The sequence below is a fragment of the Mus caroli genome, chromosome 11, assembly GCF_900094665.2.
Source record: "Mus caroli chromosome 11, CAROLI_EIJ_v1.1, whole genome shotgun sequence".
In the NCBI taxonomy this organism is placed as follows: Eukaryota; Metazoa; Chordata; class Mammalia; order Rodentia; family Muridae; genus Mus; species Mus caroli.
This window is the reverse complement of record NC_034580.1, coordinates 115801898-115816437: the sequence shown is the minus strand read 5'-3', so window position 1 is coordinate 115816437 and position 14540 is coordinate 115801898. Positions and strand designations below refer to the sequence as shown.

At 51.4% G+C, this 14540-nt stretch overlaps 1 protein-coding gene across 1 annotated transcript in view; it reads right to left on the bottom strand.

Annotated features, from left to right (window-relative positions):
- Positions 1–11889: 11889 nt before the first annotated feature.
- Rptor (regulatory associated protein of MTOR complex 1) overlaps positions 11890–14540 on the bottom strand; it is a 299725-nt gene continuing 297074 nt past the window's right edge. The window contains exon 34 of the mRNA XM_021175441.2: positions 11890–14049. Within this exon, the coding sequence (XP_021031100.1) occupies positions 13981–14049 (69 nt within the window). The 3' untranslated portion in view covers positions 11890–13980. The remainder of the gene's footprint in view (positions 14050–14540) is intronic.

Genomic DNA, 14540 nt, shown 5'->3' with positions numbered 1-14540 from the left:
AGTTCAAATCCCAGCAACCACATGGTGGCTCACAACCATCCGTAATGAGATCTGACTCCCTCTTCTGGAGTGTCTGAAGACAGCTACAGTGTACTTATATATAATAAAAATAAAAAAAAATTAAAAAAAAAGAAAGATCTAGCTGTAAACTATTTTTCTTATTTAGTGACTGACTTGGGAGGGCCCAGCCCATTGTGGGTGGAGCCATCCCTGGGCTGGTGGTCCTAAGCTCTATAAGAGAGAAGGCTGAGCAAGCCATGAGGAGGAAGCCAGTAATCAGCACCCCTCCATGACCTCTGCATCAGCTCCTGCCTCCTGTCTAAGTCCCTGTCCTGATTTCCTTTGATGACAGACCATGCAGAAGTGTAAACCAAATACAATAAACCCTTTCCTTCCCAGCTTGCTTTTGGTCATGGTGTTTCATCACAGCAATGGTGACCCAGCACACACTGGTAGAGGACCAGAACAGGAAAGGGGGAGAGGACAGAAACCTTGTGTGTTCTTACAGCATGAAATCTTTTGTGTTTGTTCCTTTTTATTTCAGGCAGGCCTTAAACTCTTGACCCTCTTCCTGCAGGCTTCTGACTGCTGAGATTCTGCGTGCCGGTGCCATGACAGCCATCTTGCTTTAGTCCTTTAGAGGAACTGTCCCAATACCCATTCCGAGCCATCTCCTGCCATGTCACATGTGCCTGACCCCTAGGATTTAACTATAGGCTTCATGTCAACAAAAGGTGGCCATGGAGGTCCGAAGACTCCTAAGAACCTGCCACATGCAGGGTCATAAAAAGATCCCTAACATGGGTCTCCAACTCTCTTGGCCAAGCCCCTCCGGTTGGAGAGGGGTCATGTGATTTGGGAGGTCCAATGTCATAAGTCCAGTCCTCTCCAGAGTTCAGGGTTCCTGTCTTTCCATCAAAGTCCTCTGGTGCTAGGGACAGGACCCAGGGTCTCTGTGTTAGGCAAGTGCTCTACCACTGTGTTATACCCCAAACCAGGATCCTAACCTACGGGAAGGAATTCTGTGGCCAGGTACAAGTTGAGTCAGCAGTCACCTAGTATGCATCAGAGCAAAGGCTCTGACCGCAGTGGTGTTGGTCCTATAGCTGTGAGACAGGAGTGACCCCTCAGAGAGGTCAAGGAGCACTGTCCTTCTTACAGCTGAGGATCTGGTGACTGCTGTGAATGCCCCAGTGCAGTGATGGGTCCTCTGCTATGGTCACCCTGCTGCAGCTATTTGGACCCCATGTTAAGTGGCCCTTTATCGTCACCAGCCACTGGAAGCAGCTTCCTTAGGCAATGCCCACATGCCATCAGCATCCCACAGCAAGAAGCCCAGTAGCATAATCAAGCCCACCGCCAAGGTCGGATGTATCTCGTAGAACTGCTTCTGTGCTGACACTCCTGCACTGTCCCAGAAAGAGCCAGAAGCTGTCCTGGTCACCTGTGCAGAAAACTGTGACACTAGGGCCAGAGACCTGCAGCCACCAAAGTGTGTGCGTGCAGGAACTCAAGGAACACATAAGCAGCAAGTGCCAAGAAAGAGACCTTGGGAAGCTGCCGAGTGCCTGGGAGAACACTGTGCCCCCACTTCAGTGTGTGGCTGAAGGATAGCTGCAGGACTACCCGGGGGAGAGGTGCTGGCCAGCCATAAGACTCAGAAACAACACTCTGCAAGAAAGGCTGAGGGTCTGTAAAAAGAGTCCACTGGGAACTGCAGGACTAGAGAAAAGAGGGTGCTGGGCCCCAAAAGGAGGTCTGGGGCTAGGGAGTGAAATTCTGACCCCCTCTCCCTCAGGCGGAAAGAGAGGCATAGTGAAGCCCCCCTCTGCCTCCAGGGCTTCCTGCAGTTCCAGCGCCCTCTGCTGACGGAGCTCAACCTTGCACTCACCAGAGAAGTTTTTCCAGAGCCCAGCTACACAAAGCTGACTCAGGAGGGAGTAGGTGAATTATTAGGACCACCATGTGTCCAGGTTACAGACGCTGACTAGTTCCTTTCTGGGACCTCTGTATGCTTGTTCTTGAAACTCAGTCATCAAGCCAAGAAGGGCCACATAGCCTGGAAAAGAAGCCGGTCAGGACTAGTTATGGTTTGCATGTGAAGTGTCCCCCACAATACTCCCTAGCTGTGCAGTTTGGGGAGGGTGTGGGAACTTTAGAAAGTGGCGCTAGGTTGGAGGAAGGGTGCTGGTGACTGCCTTTGAAGGTTACACCGGGTCTAGTCCTCCATCTTGGCTTACTATCCACTATTGTGTGAGCAGGCTCCACTTCTTCAGCTCCTGCTGCCATGAGGCTGCTCTGCCTCACCACGGGAAATCCCTCTTTAGATTGCCTCTGGCAGCTATTTTATCTCCGTCACAAGACAAGCAAGGAATCTGGAACTTATGGTGGTGTGTGCCAGCTCTGACCAGGTGTGCCACCACAGCTGAGGTCAGCAGGGCAGAAGTGAGCCTCCTGACAAGCACCACACAACCCCTAACTGTGAGGTGAGGTGTGTGTGTGTGTGTGTGTGTGTGTGTGTGTGTATGTTTTCATCAAGTGCCACTATGTACATGTAGAGGTCAGAGGACAACCTTGGGTCGTCCTTCCTTCACCTTGTTTGAGGCAGCATCTTCTGCTTGTTATGCCCACCAGGCTAGCTGCTCCTGGGCTTCTAGAAGTCTTCCTGTTGGTACCGCCCATCTCTCTTTGGGATGCTGGGATTAGTGATGCCTCCTGTGCTGGCTTTTACGTGGGTTTGGGGGATCTGGATTCAGGTAGTCAGGCTTGCAGGACATGTGCTTCACCTCTGGGTCATCTCCCAAGCCTGCCCTTGAGATACTTTGTGTCTGGCCTGTTGGCCCCAGCTGGCGTTTTTTAAAAAAATAATCACCCTCTGCACTTAATCATTCTGCCCAGTCCCGTTTGTCCTGCCTGCTGCTCAAAGCTTAACATCTTTCCTGTAACTGAACCCACCCTGCCTACCCCAGGTCCCTGAGGAATCAGGAACCCATTTGGACGACATCATCTCCCAGCTTCATCTCTGGTCTACAAGGTTCCTCACAGACAAGCTTCTGGTGTCCTTTGGGAAAGGTGAGTTGCCATGATGTCATATGCATGGCTCCAGGAGGCTCAAGTGTTTGAACACACATTCCCTTCTTGGTGGCAAAAAGTAGGTCACTAAGTGACCGGTCTTTGGGGGTTAATGGTTCTGATATCCCTCTGGTCCACCCCACTGCCTCCCACTCCTGCTGCTGTGGCCAGGGCTACTCTGGTGGAGAAGTACAACCTCCTGAAACAGTGAGCCCACGCCAGCCTGCCCTGCTTTATGTTGGTCCTGATGGGTTTTGTTTTAAAGATGCAAAAGGCACAAATATAGTTGCTCCCTGGGGAGACAAGCAAGGTACGGAGCAGCTTCCTCCTGGGGCTTGACTTTGGTACACCTCTTTTCCAGAGAACTCCCCCTCCAACCTGTTTGGTTTTTCCTTTTTGTTATGCTAAGGAGCTAACACATCTCAGTAGAACCACTGTAGCACAGTCCTAGACAAGCAAACTGCCTGGACTTTCACATACAGGCAAGCCAGTGCTGGAGTTCAGGGCTCAGGGTGTGTGCCAGCTGCACAAATTCAGAGAGCCAGGGCTATACTTCTGTGGCCTGAGTCCATCTCCTTGATATCCAGCCAGAAAGCAAAACCTCGAGTGTGTGTCTGATGTTTGTGACAGGACTCAGCTGGTTCTCATTTCTGTCAGGTCTGAGGGTGATGCTGTCACAGGTATGGCCTGCAAGCACAGGAGCTGTGCAGAGGGATTCGGGGGTTCAGGAGTGATGGGGCCAGGCTCAGCCCCTCAGTCTCTTTGCCCTGATTCTTTCCCGTTGGTTTTCTGCTCCAGCTCCTGCACAGATGACCTGCAGAGGCTGAGAATTCAGTTTGCCCTGTAATCCTGCACCCTGCAGGGTACAGCTTGCTTGTGATCTGCAGGCACAGCAGCCCTGCCACAGGAAACTTGGTTATCTCTTCTAGCAGCCCCATGTGTTTCCTGGTTTTCTCACTCTGCCTTGAACTGAGAATTTAAAATCCCTTGTATGCCATTCTAAAAATGCAATCTTCCTGGTGCTGGCAGACACCAGCATCCTACCCCACAGCCCCAAGCTCTCCCCTGGTGCAGCTCTGATCTGTTCCTTGGTTGCCTGACTCTGCTTTCCAGAAAGACTCTATTCCCGGCAGTGGCCAGGGTTTAACCAGGCAGGGTTGGAAGCATGTGTCCTGTCACAGAGCCCTGGGGTCAGAAGCACCAAAATCGTTGAAAGAGTCAGAGGAAAAAAGAGGGCAGATTTCTCTACAAGCTCTGTGGGAGGCCACACCAGGCTTTCCCTGGCTTCTGAAGGCGACATGTTGTGATCCTCCCTCAGCTGCTTGGCTGGCAGAACATCACCCGGTCTCTGCTTCCACCTTCACACCGCATCTCCCACTGTCTGTGTCCAAATCTTCTTTATAAAGAATCATCACTTTGGATTAAGGCTTGCCTCAACCCAACTGTACCTACCACGACCCTGTTCCAAAGAAGGGCACATTCTGAGGCCAAAACAGCAATATGAGGCTTTTTGTTGGGGTTGACACACACACGTGCCTGGTGTCCACAAAACCAGAATAGGGTATTGGTTTCTGGAACTGGAGTCAAAGATGGTCATAAGCCACCACTGGATACACCTCTGTTAGAGGAGCCAGGTGTAAACCACCTCTCTGGCCCATCGGCGTGAGTTCTGGGGGAAACAACTCAATCCACACTGCACAGAACCTTTGGTGCGTTGGGTAACCAGTGCTGGGTTCTGTGTGAGGCTATTTCTGGAACTAGACTGAGCCAACTGAGGCATCCTTACTGGCTTGGATATTTCACCTAAAAGATATTTAGTGCTGAGAACCACATGCCTCAAAATCACCGAAGGGTTGGAGGAACGGAGGCTGGGGAGTCCCATCCCTGGGTCTCTGCACAGCATCTTCTGCAGCAGCCCTGAGAACACACAGAGGCCATAGATGCAGGCCTGCTGACCGAGGTATCAAGAAGGGGCACAACTGTCAATCAATGTGCACTGAGGGGTGAGGTGCAAGCTGCCCACAGGCAGGATGCAGGTGGGTAATAGGTGGATGTGCAAAAGGATGAAGACTGTCTATAGGTCTGCAGGTGGGGTGTGAGAAGGCCTGTGCACTGTCTCCACTTGAGCCAGCCTTCTGCTGAGTGAAAGAAGGCCAGACTAAAACAGTGACAAGGACTAGTCCTTTCCCATTTCCAGAAAGTTTCTTATAGGGAATCTAACTTGGATCTCTTCCGTGGCTTTCAGCTTCGCAACACCAGGTAGCAGTGGGGCTGACACAGTGCTGAGCCACTCACAGGCAGTCTGCAACGGGGGATACGAGGGAGTGAGTGATCGATCAGGGAGGTGGTGTTGGGATAGCAGGAGTGTAAGTGTGATCCCTGTGTGTTGCTGGCACTGAGATGATCCCAACCTCTAGCAGGGAGCAAGAACTGGCAGACACAGGAGTCACTTTCCTCCTTCATGTCACTCTTGTGACTGTGTCGGCTTCTCTGGGCCAGCTTCCATCTAGGGTTGGAAAGCAGGAAAGAGACGAAAGGCAGCTCACCCTTGCAGGCCTTGTTGGCACAACCAGAGCAGGGCTCTGGATGGCCCAGCTGAGGCCAACAATCTACCCGAGTCAGGAATAACAGCCTTGTCATGGGAGGTCTACCCAAGCCAACTTCAGGGTCCAAAGGCCAGAAGCTCATGGCTATGCTGGTGAAGCTGGGAGAGATTGGGCCCTTGTCTTAAACAAGCATGTCATCTGGGTGTGTGACTCTCACATGTGTAAGCTGATGCCAGGGAGCATAAAGTGGGAGCTGCGGCTGTGCATTACACACATACTACGTGATGAGCTACTGGCAGAATGTAGGCAGGCTGTAGGTGAGTTATAGGGGAAGGTGCAGGAGGGCTGTGCAATGGATCCAGTGGTCCTGGGGCCCTCGGAGCTCAGACACGGGTAGCAGAAAATATGAGACACGCCCAAGAAGGAACACTGTGGAGTCAGTAAGAAGACAGCAAATCCCAGAGATAGGGCCTGAGCTCAGGGGTTGGTGCTGGCCAGTCAGGGCTGCAGACACCTGCTTGCTTTCAAGCAGGCCTGGATCGCCAGCAACGAGGGATACCTTGCATGTATGTTGCTAGACCTTCTAGAGGAAATTCTGAGGGGAGGAAGGCTGCTCTGAGGGAGCTCAGGGGTGGGGTGGGGCAGAGGAAAGTACTTGTCTCCCTCTTTGTCTGTCTCCCTCCCTCTCTCCCACATCTTTGAAGGATTGAGAACAGGAGCCCCTTTCTTCTGGGATGTTATGTCATGTTAATGTGGGTAGTGGCAATCCCTACTGCAACCACACAGTGGTGCTGTAGGACAGGCAGCTGATGAACTGCTGTGTAACCTCCATGCTGAGGCTGTCACAGATGTGCCTAGATATGGGCAGCTTATTCATTCGCCCCTCACTCTTTTGCTCAGCAGATGGCTGGCTTGTTTATTAGCTCATTCCCTCCCCACTCATGCATTTATCCACTGGTAGTTCACTCACTGGTTCATCTGGTACCTACCATCTGTGGTCCTGCTCTGGCTTGGAGGGTGGTAGTGGTGGTGGGGGCACGGGCAAGGTGATGAGTGGTAAGGTAGGGGGATTCTGGGGATAGTTGTTAGGGAAGGGGGTGACATCTGACCCTAGAAGCCTGATCATCATATATGACAGTGCAGGACATTGTGGAGTGGCAGGGGACAGGCTAGCATGGACCAGTAAGACAGGTGACAGGCTTAGAAGTGGACAGAGGAGGAGGTCAGATCTGACGAGGGCTTTGGTAGCTATGAGGGGGGTCACGCAGCCTTTGGTAAACCAGATGCTGTTTAGGAAAAAATCTTGGCTGATAACACAGGGTCTGTAGTCCAGCTCAGGCTAACTGCATCTCATAAGGACAATGTGTGATATAGAGTCACACCTGTAAACCCAGGACTCAAAAAGGTAAGGCAGGAGGATTAAGATTTTGAGGTTAGACTGGGCTACCCTGTCTCAAATACCAAAACTAAAGCCAAAGCAAAGACTCAACAACCAAGTCCAATCCAGCTCCTCTGAGACTGATAAAGAGTAGAGGGCCAGTGGGGTGATGTGGCTCCGGTGTGTAAGGACATTTGCTGCCAAGCCTCATGACCTGAGTTCAATCCCTGGGTCCCACAGAATGGACTCCACAAGGTCCTCTGGCCTCCATGGCATGTGCAGGCCCACACATGTGCAGGCATGCATACGCTCTAAACAAATAACATTAATAAAAATTAAGAATAAACATGTTTCTGACAATTCTGGATATTAGGAAGTCCAAGGTCCAGGCTTCAGCAGGTCCAGTGCTTGATGCCAGCCTAGGCTCTGCCTCTTAAGACAATGCCTTGAACACTTTGTCCTTAAGTGGTGGAAAGAGGTAGTGAAGGGGGCTAACCACATTGTTCCTCTCGCCCCAAGTTTTATTGATTCATTCATTCACACATGGTCATCTAGGTAGTTTCTGCCTCATCCTGTAAACATCCTCCAAGGTTTCCATGTGGTCACATGCTTCTGTTTCTCTGGGACTTATATTTAGCCCTGAAATTGCAGGGTTGTACCATAACTCCGTGCTGATCTTCTTGAAGAGATATCAAGCCACTTTCAGTAGCACCCACCCCTTCTCACGCCCCCTACACTGTGCACAAGTGCTACGATCCCTTCATGTCCTGGTGGACACGTGTTACTTTCCACCTTCAGATTAAAGCCATGTTGGCAGGTATGAGATGGTACCTCCCAGAAACTTGGTTGTATTATCTAGTGATGTCTTCCATGTGCTGCCTACTCATTTGCTGTTTTCTTTGGAGAGATGTCTAATCAAGTCCTTGACTGATCTCTTTGAAAGATCTTGGTTTATTAGGTCTTTATGGTGCCTGCCCCAGGCTGACCTTCAGATATACAGACCAAGCCAGTCTTGTGTCCACAGTCGTCCTGCATTGGCTACCTGAAGCCTGGGATTAGAGGCATTTATATACTGTGTGGGTTCTTTTCACTTTTTTACATCTTTGTCTAGACAGCGTTTCATATTATAGGCCATGCTGGCCTGCAGATAATAGCAGACCGCATTCTCTACCCTGTGGCCATGAGCCACCACATCAGCTTGGAGTTTTCTTCACCCACTGAGAAGTCTTGTCACAAACCTGTAAGTGGCCTCTTACTGTGCATTTCCTATTCTAGTCCACTGACCTGTAACTCTGACCCTTATTCCAGTGGCTACTGTAACCAAATGCAGTTAAGCTCTGAATTAAGAAATTAGGATCTTCTGGGGGCTGGAGAGATGGCTCAGTGGTTAAGAATACTGACTGCTCTTCCAGAGGTCGTGAGTTCAATTCCCAGCAACCACATGGTGGCTCACAACCATCTGTGATAGAATCTGATGCCCCCTTCTGGTGTGTCAGAAAACAACTACAGTGCACTCATATAAATGTAATAAATAAATCTTAAAAAAAAAAAAAGAAAGAAAGAAAGAAAGAAATTTGAATCTTCTAACCCCTCCTTTCTGTCCTGGCTGTTTTGGGACCTTTGGCAGTTCTGCAACATGAGGGTTGGTTTTCTTTCTTTCTTTCTTTCTTTCTTTCTCTCTCTCTCTCTCTCTCTCTCTCTCTTTCAAGATTTATTTATTTATATGTAAGTACACTGTAGCTATCCTCAGATACTCCAGAAGAGGGCATCAGATTTCGTTATGGATGGTTGTGAACCACCATGTGGTTGCTGGGATTTGAACTCAGGACCTTCGGAAGAGCAGTTGGCACTCTTAACCACTGAGCCATCTCGCCAGCCCCGGTTTTCTATTTTTAAAACTTTTAAAAATAGCCATTTTTGATTATTTGTGTCAGTATATGCACATGAAGGGAAGTGGAGCTACAGGCAGTCATTAGCTGACTGACATGGTCACTGGGATTGAAGATCAAGGGCAGAGTGTTCCTAATGCTGCACCCTCTCCAGCCCTAAGGGCTGGTTTTTCTACTGTAATTTCCACCATTTGAATGTGTGCATGGGTGTTAGATAGTGGAAGTCAGAGGGCAACCCTGGGTGTGGTCTTCAGCATCCCCCTTGAAACAGTGTTTGCAACTCTGGCTGGTGAGTTTCTGGGGTTTTCCTGTCTCTGCCTTCCATCTCATCATAGGAATTCTGGGATTACCAATATGTGCAACTGTGTCCAACTTTTGCTCTTACCCACTGAGCCATCTCCCTAGCCAACATTAGATCTTGTGATCCATGAACATGGGCGACCTCTCCATCTCCTCGGGTCCTCATTTTTTTTTTTTTTTTTGGAGACAGGGTTTCTCTGTGTAACCCTGGCTGTCCTGGAACTCACTCTGTAGACCAGGCTGGCTTTGAACTCAGAAATCCGCCTGCCTCTGCCTCCCGAGTGCTGGGATTAAAGGCATGTGCCACCACGCCAGGCTCCTCAGGTTTCTTGAATGTGTTGTAGTTTTGTACGTCTCCAATCTCCTTTTTTTATTTCTAGACATTATTCTTTTGCTGCTGCTTTAAGGGAAACTGGCATCTTGGTCTCCTTTTCAAGTTGCTCTTTGTTGGTGTGTCATCCTCCCCCAAATCTATTTTGTTAAATAGCAAAACAAAGTCCCTGTGTGTGTCCTGGCCACTGGATGGTTACTGTCTCTGTAGAACTGGCGTGGAGAGGGGCTATCATTATCCCTTTCTTTGACCGGCCATGGGGTGGGTCCTGAAGACGGCTGGGCTTCATAGAAAAGCATCATTGGGCCCTTTGGCCAGAGGGAAGCTGAGCTCAGAGCCCAAAACTGGGGGAGGAGGCTGTCCTAACCTCTAGACACCTCCCTTGGCAGGTCACACCACCGTATAGTATAAGCTCTGGGTCTTCCTGTCCTGTATCCAGCCATTTAGACCCTTCCCCTGACCGTGTGTGTAAGCTCTCTGGGACACCTTATCTCCCAGAAGGATGGGGCTGCTAACCCACAGCCTGTACTCACATGGCCTTTGCTCCACTTATACAACACCCACACCACAAAGTGGGCTTATGGAGAGGAGTGGCTGGGTTGGCTTCAAGTCATCTGTGTTTGTCTCATCCCCGCTGTGATACACACTTCCCTAGGCTGAGCAGTCGCCCCCACCTGGATGAGGTCCTGACTGCAGCTGGTTCTCCCTTTATGTGCTCCCCATTTGCAAAGGGGTGGAGCACAGCCTGCAGGGCAAACTCTAACCCCTGGAGAAAAGCAGGGACATGGTGGCTCTCTGGGCCACACGTCTCCATGCCCTTAGGTCAGAGACTGAAGACCTTGCCTCCATGCCAGGAACCCCAAGCCTGCCTCCTGAGGTTGAGATCATTGGGTAAAGGCGTCTTCATAACTGCCTCTCAGCGGGGGATGTCCAACACCACTGGAGAAGGACTGTAAAGTCATGAGATGCTCTGTTGCCTCCTGGAGACTCGCCAGTTCTGTCTGCTTATGGGGTGTGGATAGTCTCCCTAGCTACATCTGAGGGGTACTTGTTGACTCCCAGGTGATGCTCATCTCTTGGTCCTAGCAGGTGCATATGGAATGGCAGTACCAAAGGGCTGCCATGGTGGCTTCAGAGACCCCTGGAGGATAGGTTCATGAAGCCTTGGTCTATTCTCAATGTGCTGTACAGCCCTGCCATGTGATGGGTGGGAGGAGTGGGCTTGGGTAGAGAGCAGACTCTTTCCTGTCACCCTTGAATAGCCTATCTTCATGGTTGGGGTAACATGGACAACTGGTTGGGAGAGATTTCAGGCTCATGGGAGAGGGTGGGTACTATGTGTAGGGCCCGTGGTGTCATGCCAGGACACGGGTGACTTATGGAAGTCATCTTGCTCCAGCTGGAGCTGTGGCCCACAGGATGCTGTCTATGGGTCTGTTCTGTAAGTTCTGCTGAGATGTCTGAAGCTCACAGCACCTGTAGTTAGTATCCCACCTCTATGAGACAGGACAGCAGCAGGGCTGAGAGGGCTTCAAGGGCAGTGCTAGAAACATTAGTACACCAGACCACAGAGGCCAGTGACCACTGACTAACACAGACTGGGTAAGCAGTCTTGGGAGTGTCAGAACCTGCTGTGTCTAGACTGCTTCTTCCTGAAGTCTCCCTGTGCCTGTGTACTGCCATGCCTGTGGTCTTTGTCCTATTGTCTTCCAAAGGGCCAGTTGGACTGGATTACTGTCATCTATAACCTTACTTTGACCTGCGTAAAGATCTGTTTCCACTACAGTTATGCTGAGGTACTGGGGGCAAGGGAGAGGTCAGAGTTCCAGTGTATGGGTTAGAGAGACAGCTCAGCCCTTCAGACCCTCCTCCTTTCCTTATGTGCTCTTGGCCTCTTGAAGTCACCTCCTTGCGCACACTCTTGCCCCTGACACCTGAGGTATCCTTCCACTTAATGGGAACATGTGTGTTCTAATCAGACTAGTGACCAGATCAGGACGACCCAAGAGGCCCAATTTCTCTGACCAAGTGAGGTCTGCTGAGGAGACCCGGGATGGGGACGGAGACATTCGCAGTGGGTAGTGGAGGCCTAGCCTGGTACAGTGACCAGTATGAGACTGGCTGAGGGAGCCCTGACACACACCCATAGATAGTTTGCTGTCTGCCCCTTACAGGACCACAAAGCTGGGACCTGTCCCTCCAGGACTGGCTGCACACCTCCGCCCATCCCTTGCAGGAGCACTTGGTTTTGCTGGGAAGCAACAATACTAACAGGGAAACAGGGACAGCCGTGCGAAGCTGGTCTGTGTAGATGTGGGGAAACCTTACTAATGACAAGCCCAGAGTCAGCACAGGAATCCCAGTCACGATGCCTCAAGATCTCCATGGCAACCAGCATGTCTTCTCTTCCACCCAGGCCTGGAGGGGTAGATAGAGTGGCCTTGTCTCTGGCTAAGACTGTCCCACCCCAGGGACCCGGGGACTGCAGAAGCCACAAGGGCACAGCCCTTTGGGCCACCCCACCCCACCATTCTCATCTGGCAAGGGCAGCGACATCTCACGGCTTTATTCTTTATTAACACTCTGTTGCTGTCACTGCTCTGGACGCCACTGCAGTTCCGTGTCCTGTCAGTCCTTTCAACTCTCATTTTGGTAAAATAAATAGAGAAATGCGCTCTAGGTCAGCGCTCTCTCGAGCTTTGCTTAGCTTCATGATTGAATTTCCGCATCAGACTTACAAGGCCCAGCCTGTGGGCAAGATGCAAACACTGGTTCCACCAGGGCAGGGAAGCAGCCCAGCCCATCAGGCGGCCCCGTGCGGCCAAAACTGAGTCACCAGTTTGGACAAGGACTGAGCTGACGCACACTCAGCCCCTGAAGCTCTCTGCAGAACTGAGCAGGGGCAAGTCAGGTGGCTCAACTGCTGTACGGCCCAACCAAGGGGCTGGCTTCCTTGAGCCCCTCCCAGTTGGGAGAATGCATTTCCAGGGGCGGCGCCAGGGTTTCCTGTCCTGCTTGCCCAGGACAGCTCAGCCTGTAGGATCCTCTCACAGGGAAGATGCTCTTGGCTAAAACAGGTCCACTGAGCACAGCACTGGGACCCAGCCTCTGCCACAGATGCCCCAACCCGTGTCCCTGGGCTCCTGTTGGCACTTGTCCTCTGAAAGATCCTGATTCCCAGGGAAAACGGAAAATGCTTTTCAAAACATAATGATGTTTGTATCCTGTTTGTGTGCAACTGCTCTGCAATGCTGGGTCCATCCAGGGCTGCAGTGCCTAAGGTCCTCACTTGCCTGTGCACACAGACACATGCCGGGCACACCGGGACAGTGCGGACATCTAGGGCTACAGTGTCCATGGTCCTCTCTTGCCTGTGCACACAGACACGTGTCAGGCACACCAGGACACTGTGGAACTCGTGCTCAGCACATACTGCATCATGCAACCTCAGTCACACCATCAACAGAGCTGGTGCTGCCCTCCAGCCTCTGAGTTCAGTGAAGTCTCTGAACCCTATGCATGGTGAGGCCAGCATGTGCGTACATGTGGCCGGCCACAGTGTCCGTATATGTGCAGGAGGGGAAACTGTGGGCCTGCATGAATGCACACCTAAGTGTGCATGGGCAGGAAGACCAGGGCATCCATGTAATTATGGATGGGGAGGCTGCGTGCCTGCATGCGTGTGTGCCTGTGTGTGGCACAAGCAGGAGACAGGCCTGTGGCCACTGTTACTGCCCTATGGGAGAGAAGCACTTCAGAATATGCCTGATGATGGAGGCAGCCGCTAACTACAAATCTGCCTCATCTGCCCAGAACCAGACCCTCTCCTGCAGCTAGCTCACTTGAGGGCGCCCGCCAGGCTGGACCTCGGAGGTCTAGCTTTCCTCATAGCACTATGACATACCCAATGTGCTGGACTGTCTCGGTGCTCCAGGAGGGCCAGGCTCAGACTTCCATACCTTGTAGCAGGAGAGGCCTTCCCTCTCTTTTACCCTCTCTCTTCCCCCAATTGCTTTTATCCATTTCCCAGGACTGGCAGCCTACTCTGAGAGGACAGTGGGGCTGGGCCACGGCCCTTAGGATCCCCAACACGGCTATTCTACAGGGCGCTGTCTGTTCTGTAACTAATGCTTTGATCACATGGAAAAATCAAATGTGTCCCTTTGTAAAACCTCAGATGAAAACAGGGCAGGAAAGGACCATGCTGCACTGAGGAGGTCCTTGGTGCCTGGGTGCTGGTTCTTGATGGGAAGCCAGGTCAACCCCTCCCCTGCTCTGGACCTTTATGCTGTTACAGTGAAGACAGAAGGAAGGATGTGCAAGCCCCTCCTCAGCTGGCCACGGCCAAGTCAGGAGCCGGGGTTTGCAGGTGGGTGGGTAGGTGGGCACTGCATCCGAGCAGTGCAGGCTGGCTCACTATGTACAGCAGAGGTGGCTGCGGCCTGGCAGGGGTCCTAGGTGCCGCTATCTGACACGCTTCTCCACCGAATACACGGAAATGTAGTAGTCATTGCTTCCTACGGCCAGATGAGGCTGTGTGGAGAGACAGAGAGCACGTGAGCAGGGCCTGTGGTGCGGCAGGTGGCACCGCTGGGGTAGAGGAAGGGTGCAGGCTGCTTGTACTCTGTGCTGAGCTCTAGTGGGGGTGAGGACAAACCCAGTAACATCTCTGACTGCATACAGGCCCAGCAACGAGGGTCGTTAACTGCCAGAGTCTAGCAGGAATGATGTATCATCCAAATTCCATTACAGGTGATTTGCATACTACCCACAATTCCCTGCAGCTTCCTTTTAGGATTGCCCCCCTGGGATGGTTCTGGGAATCTGACGCTGTGCACTTCAACAGTGGTACACACATGCGCCTGTGGAACCCACTCTGCAAAACCCTAACCAACACAACAATCCTTAAGAGTGACTACAGTTATAGACACACGTGCTCATGACACATTTCTATTGCTCCCCAAACCAGAGAACACTAGCTGTTGTGTTATCTATTTTACCTGAGCATTAAGAACTGGTCTTGG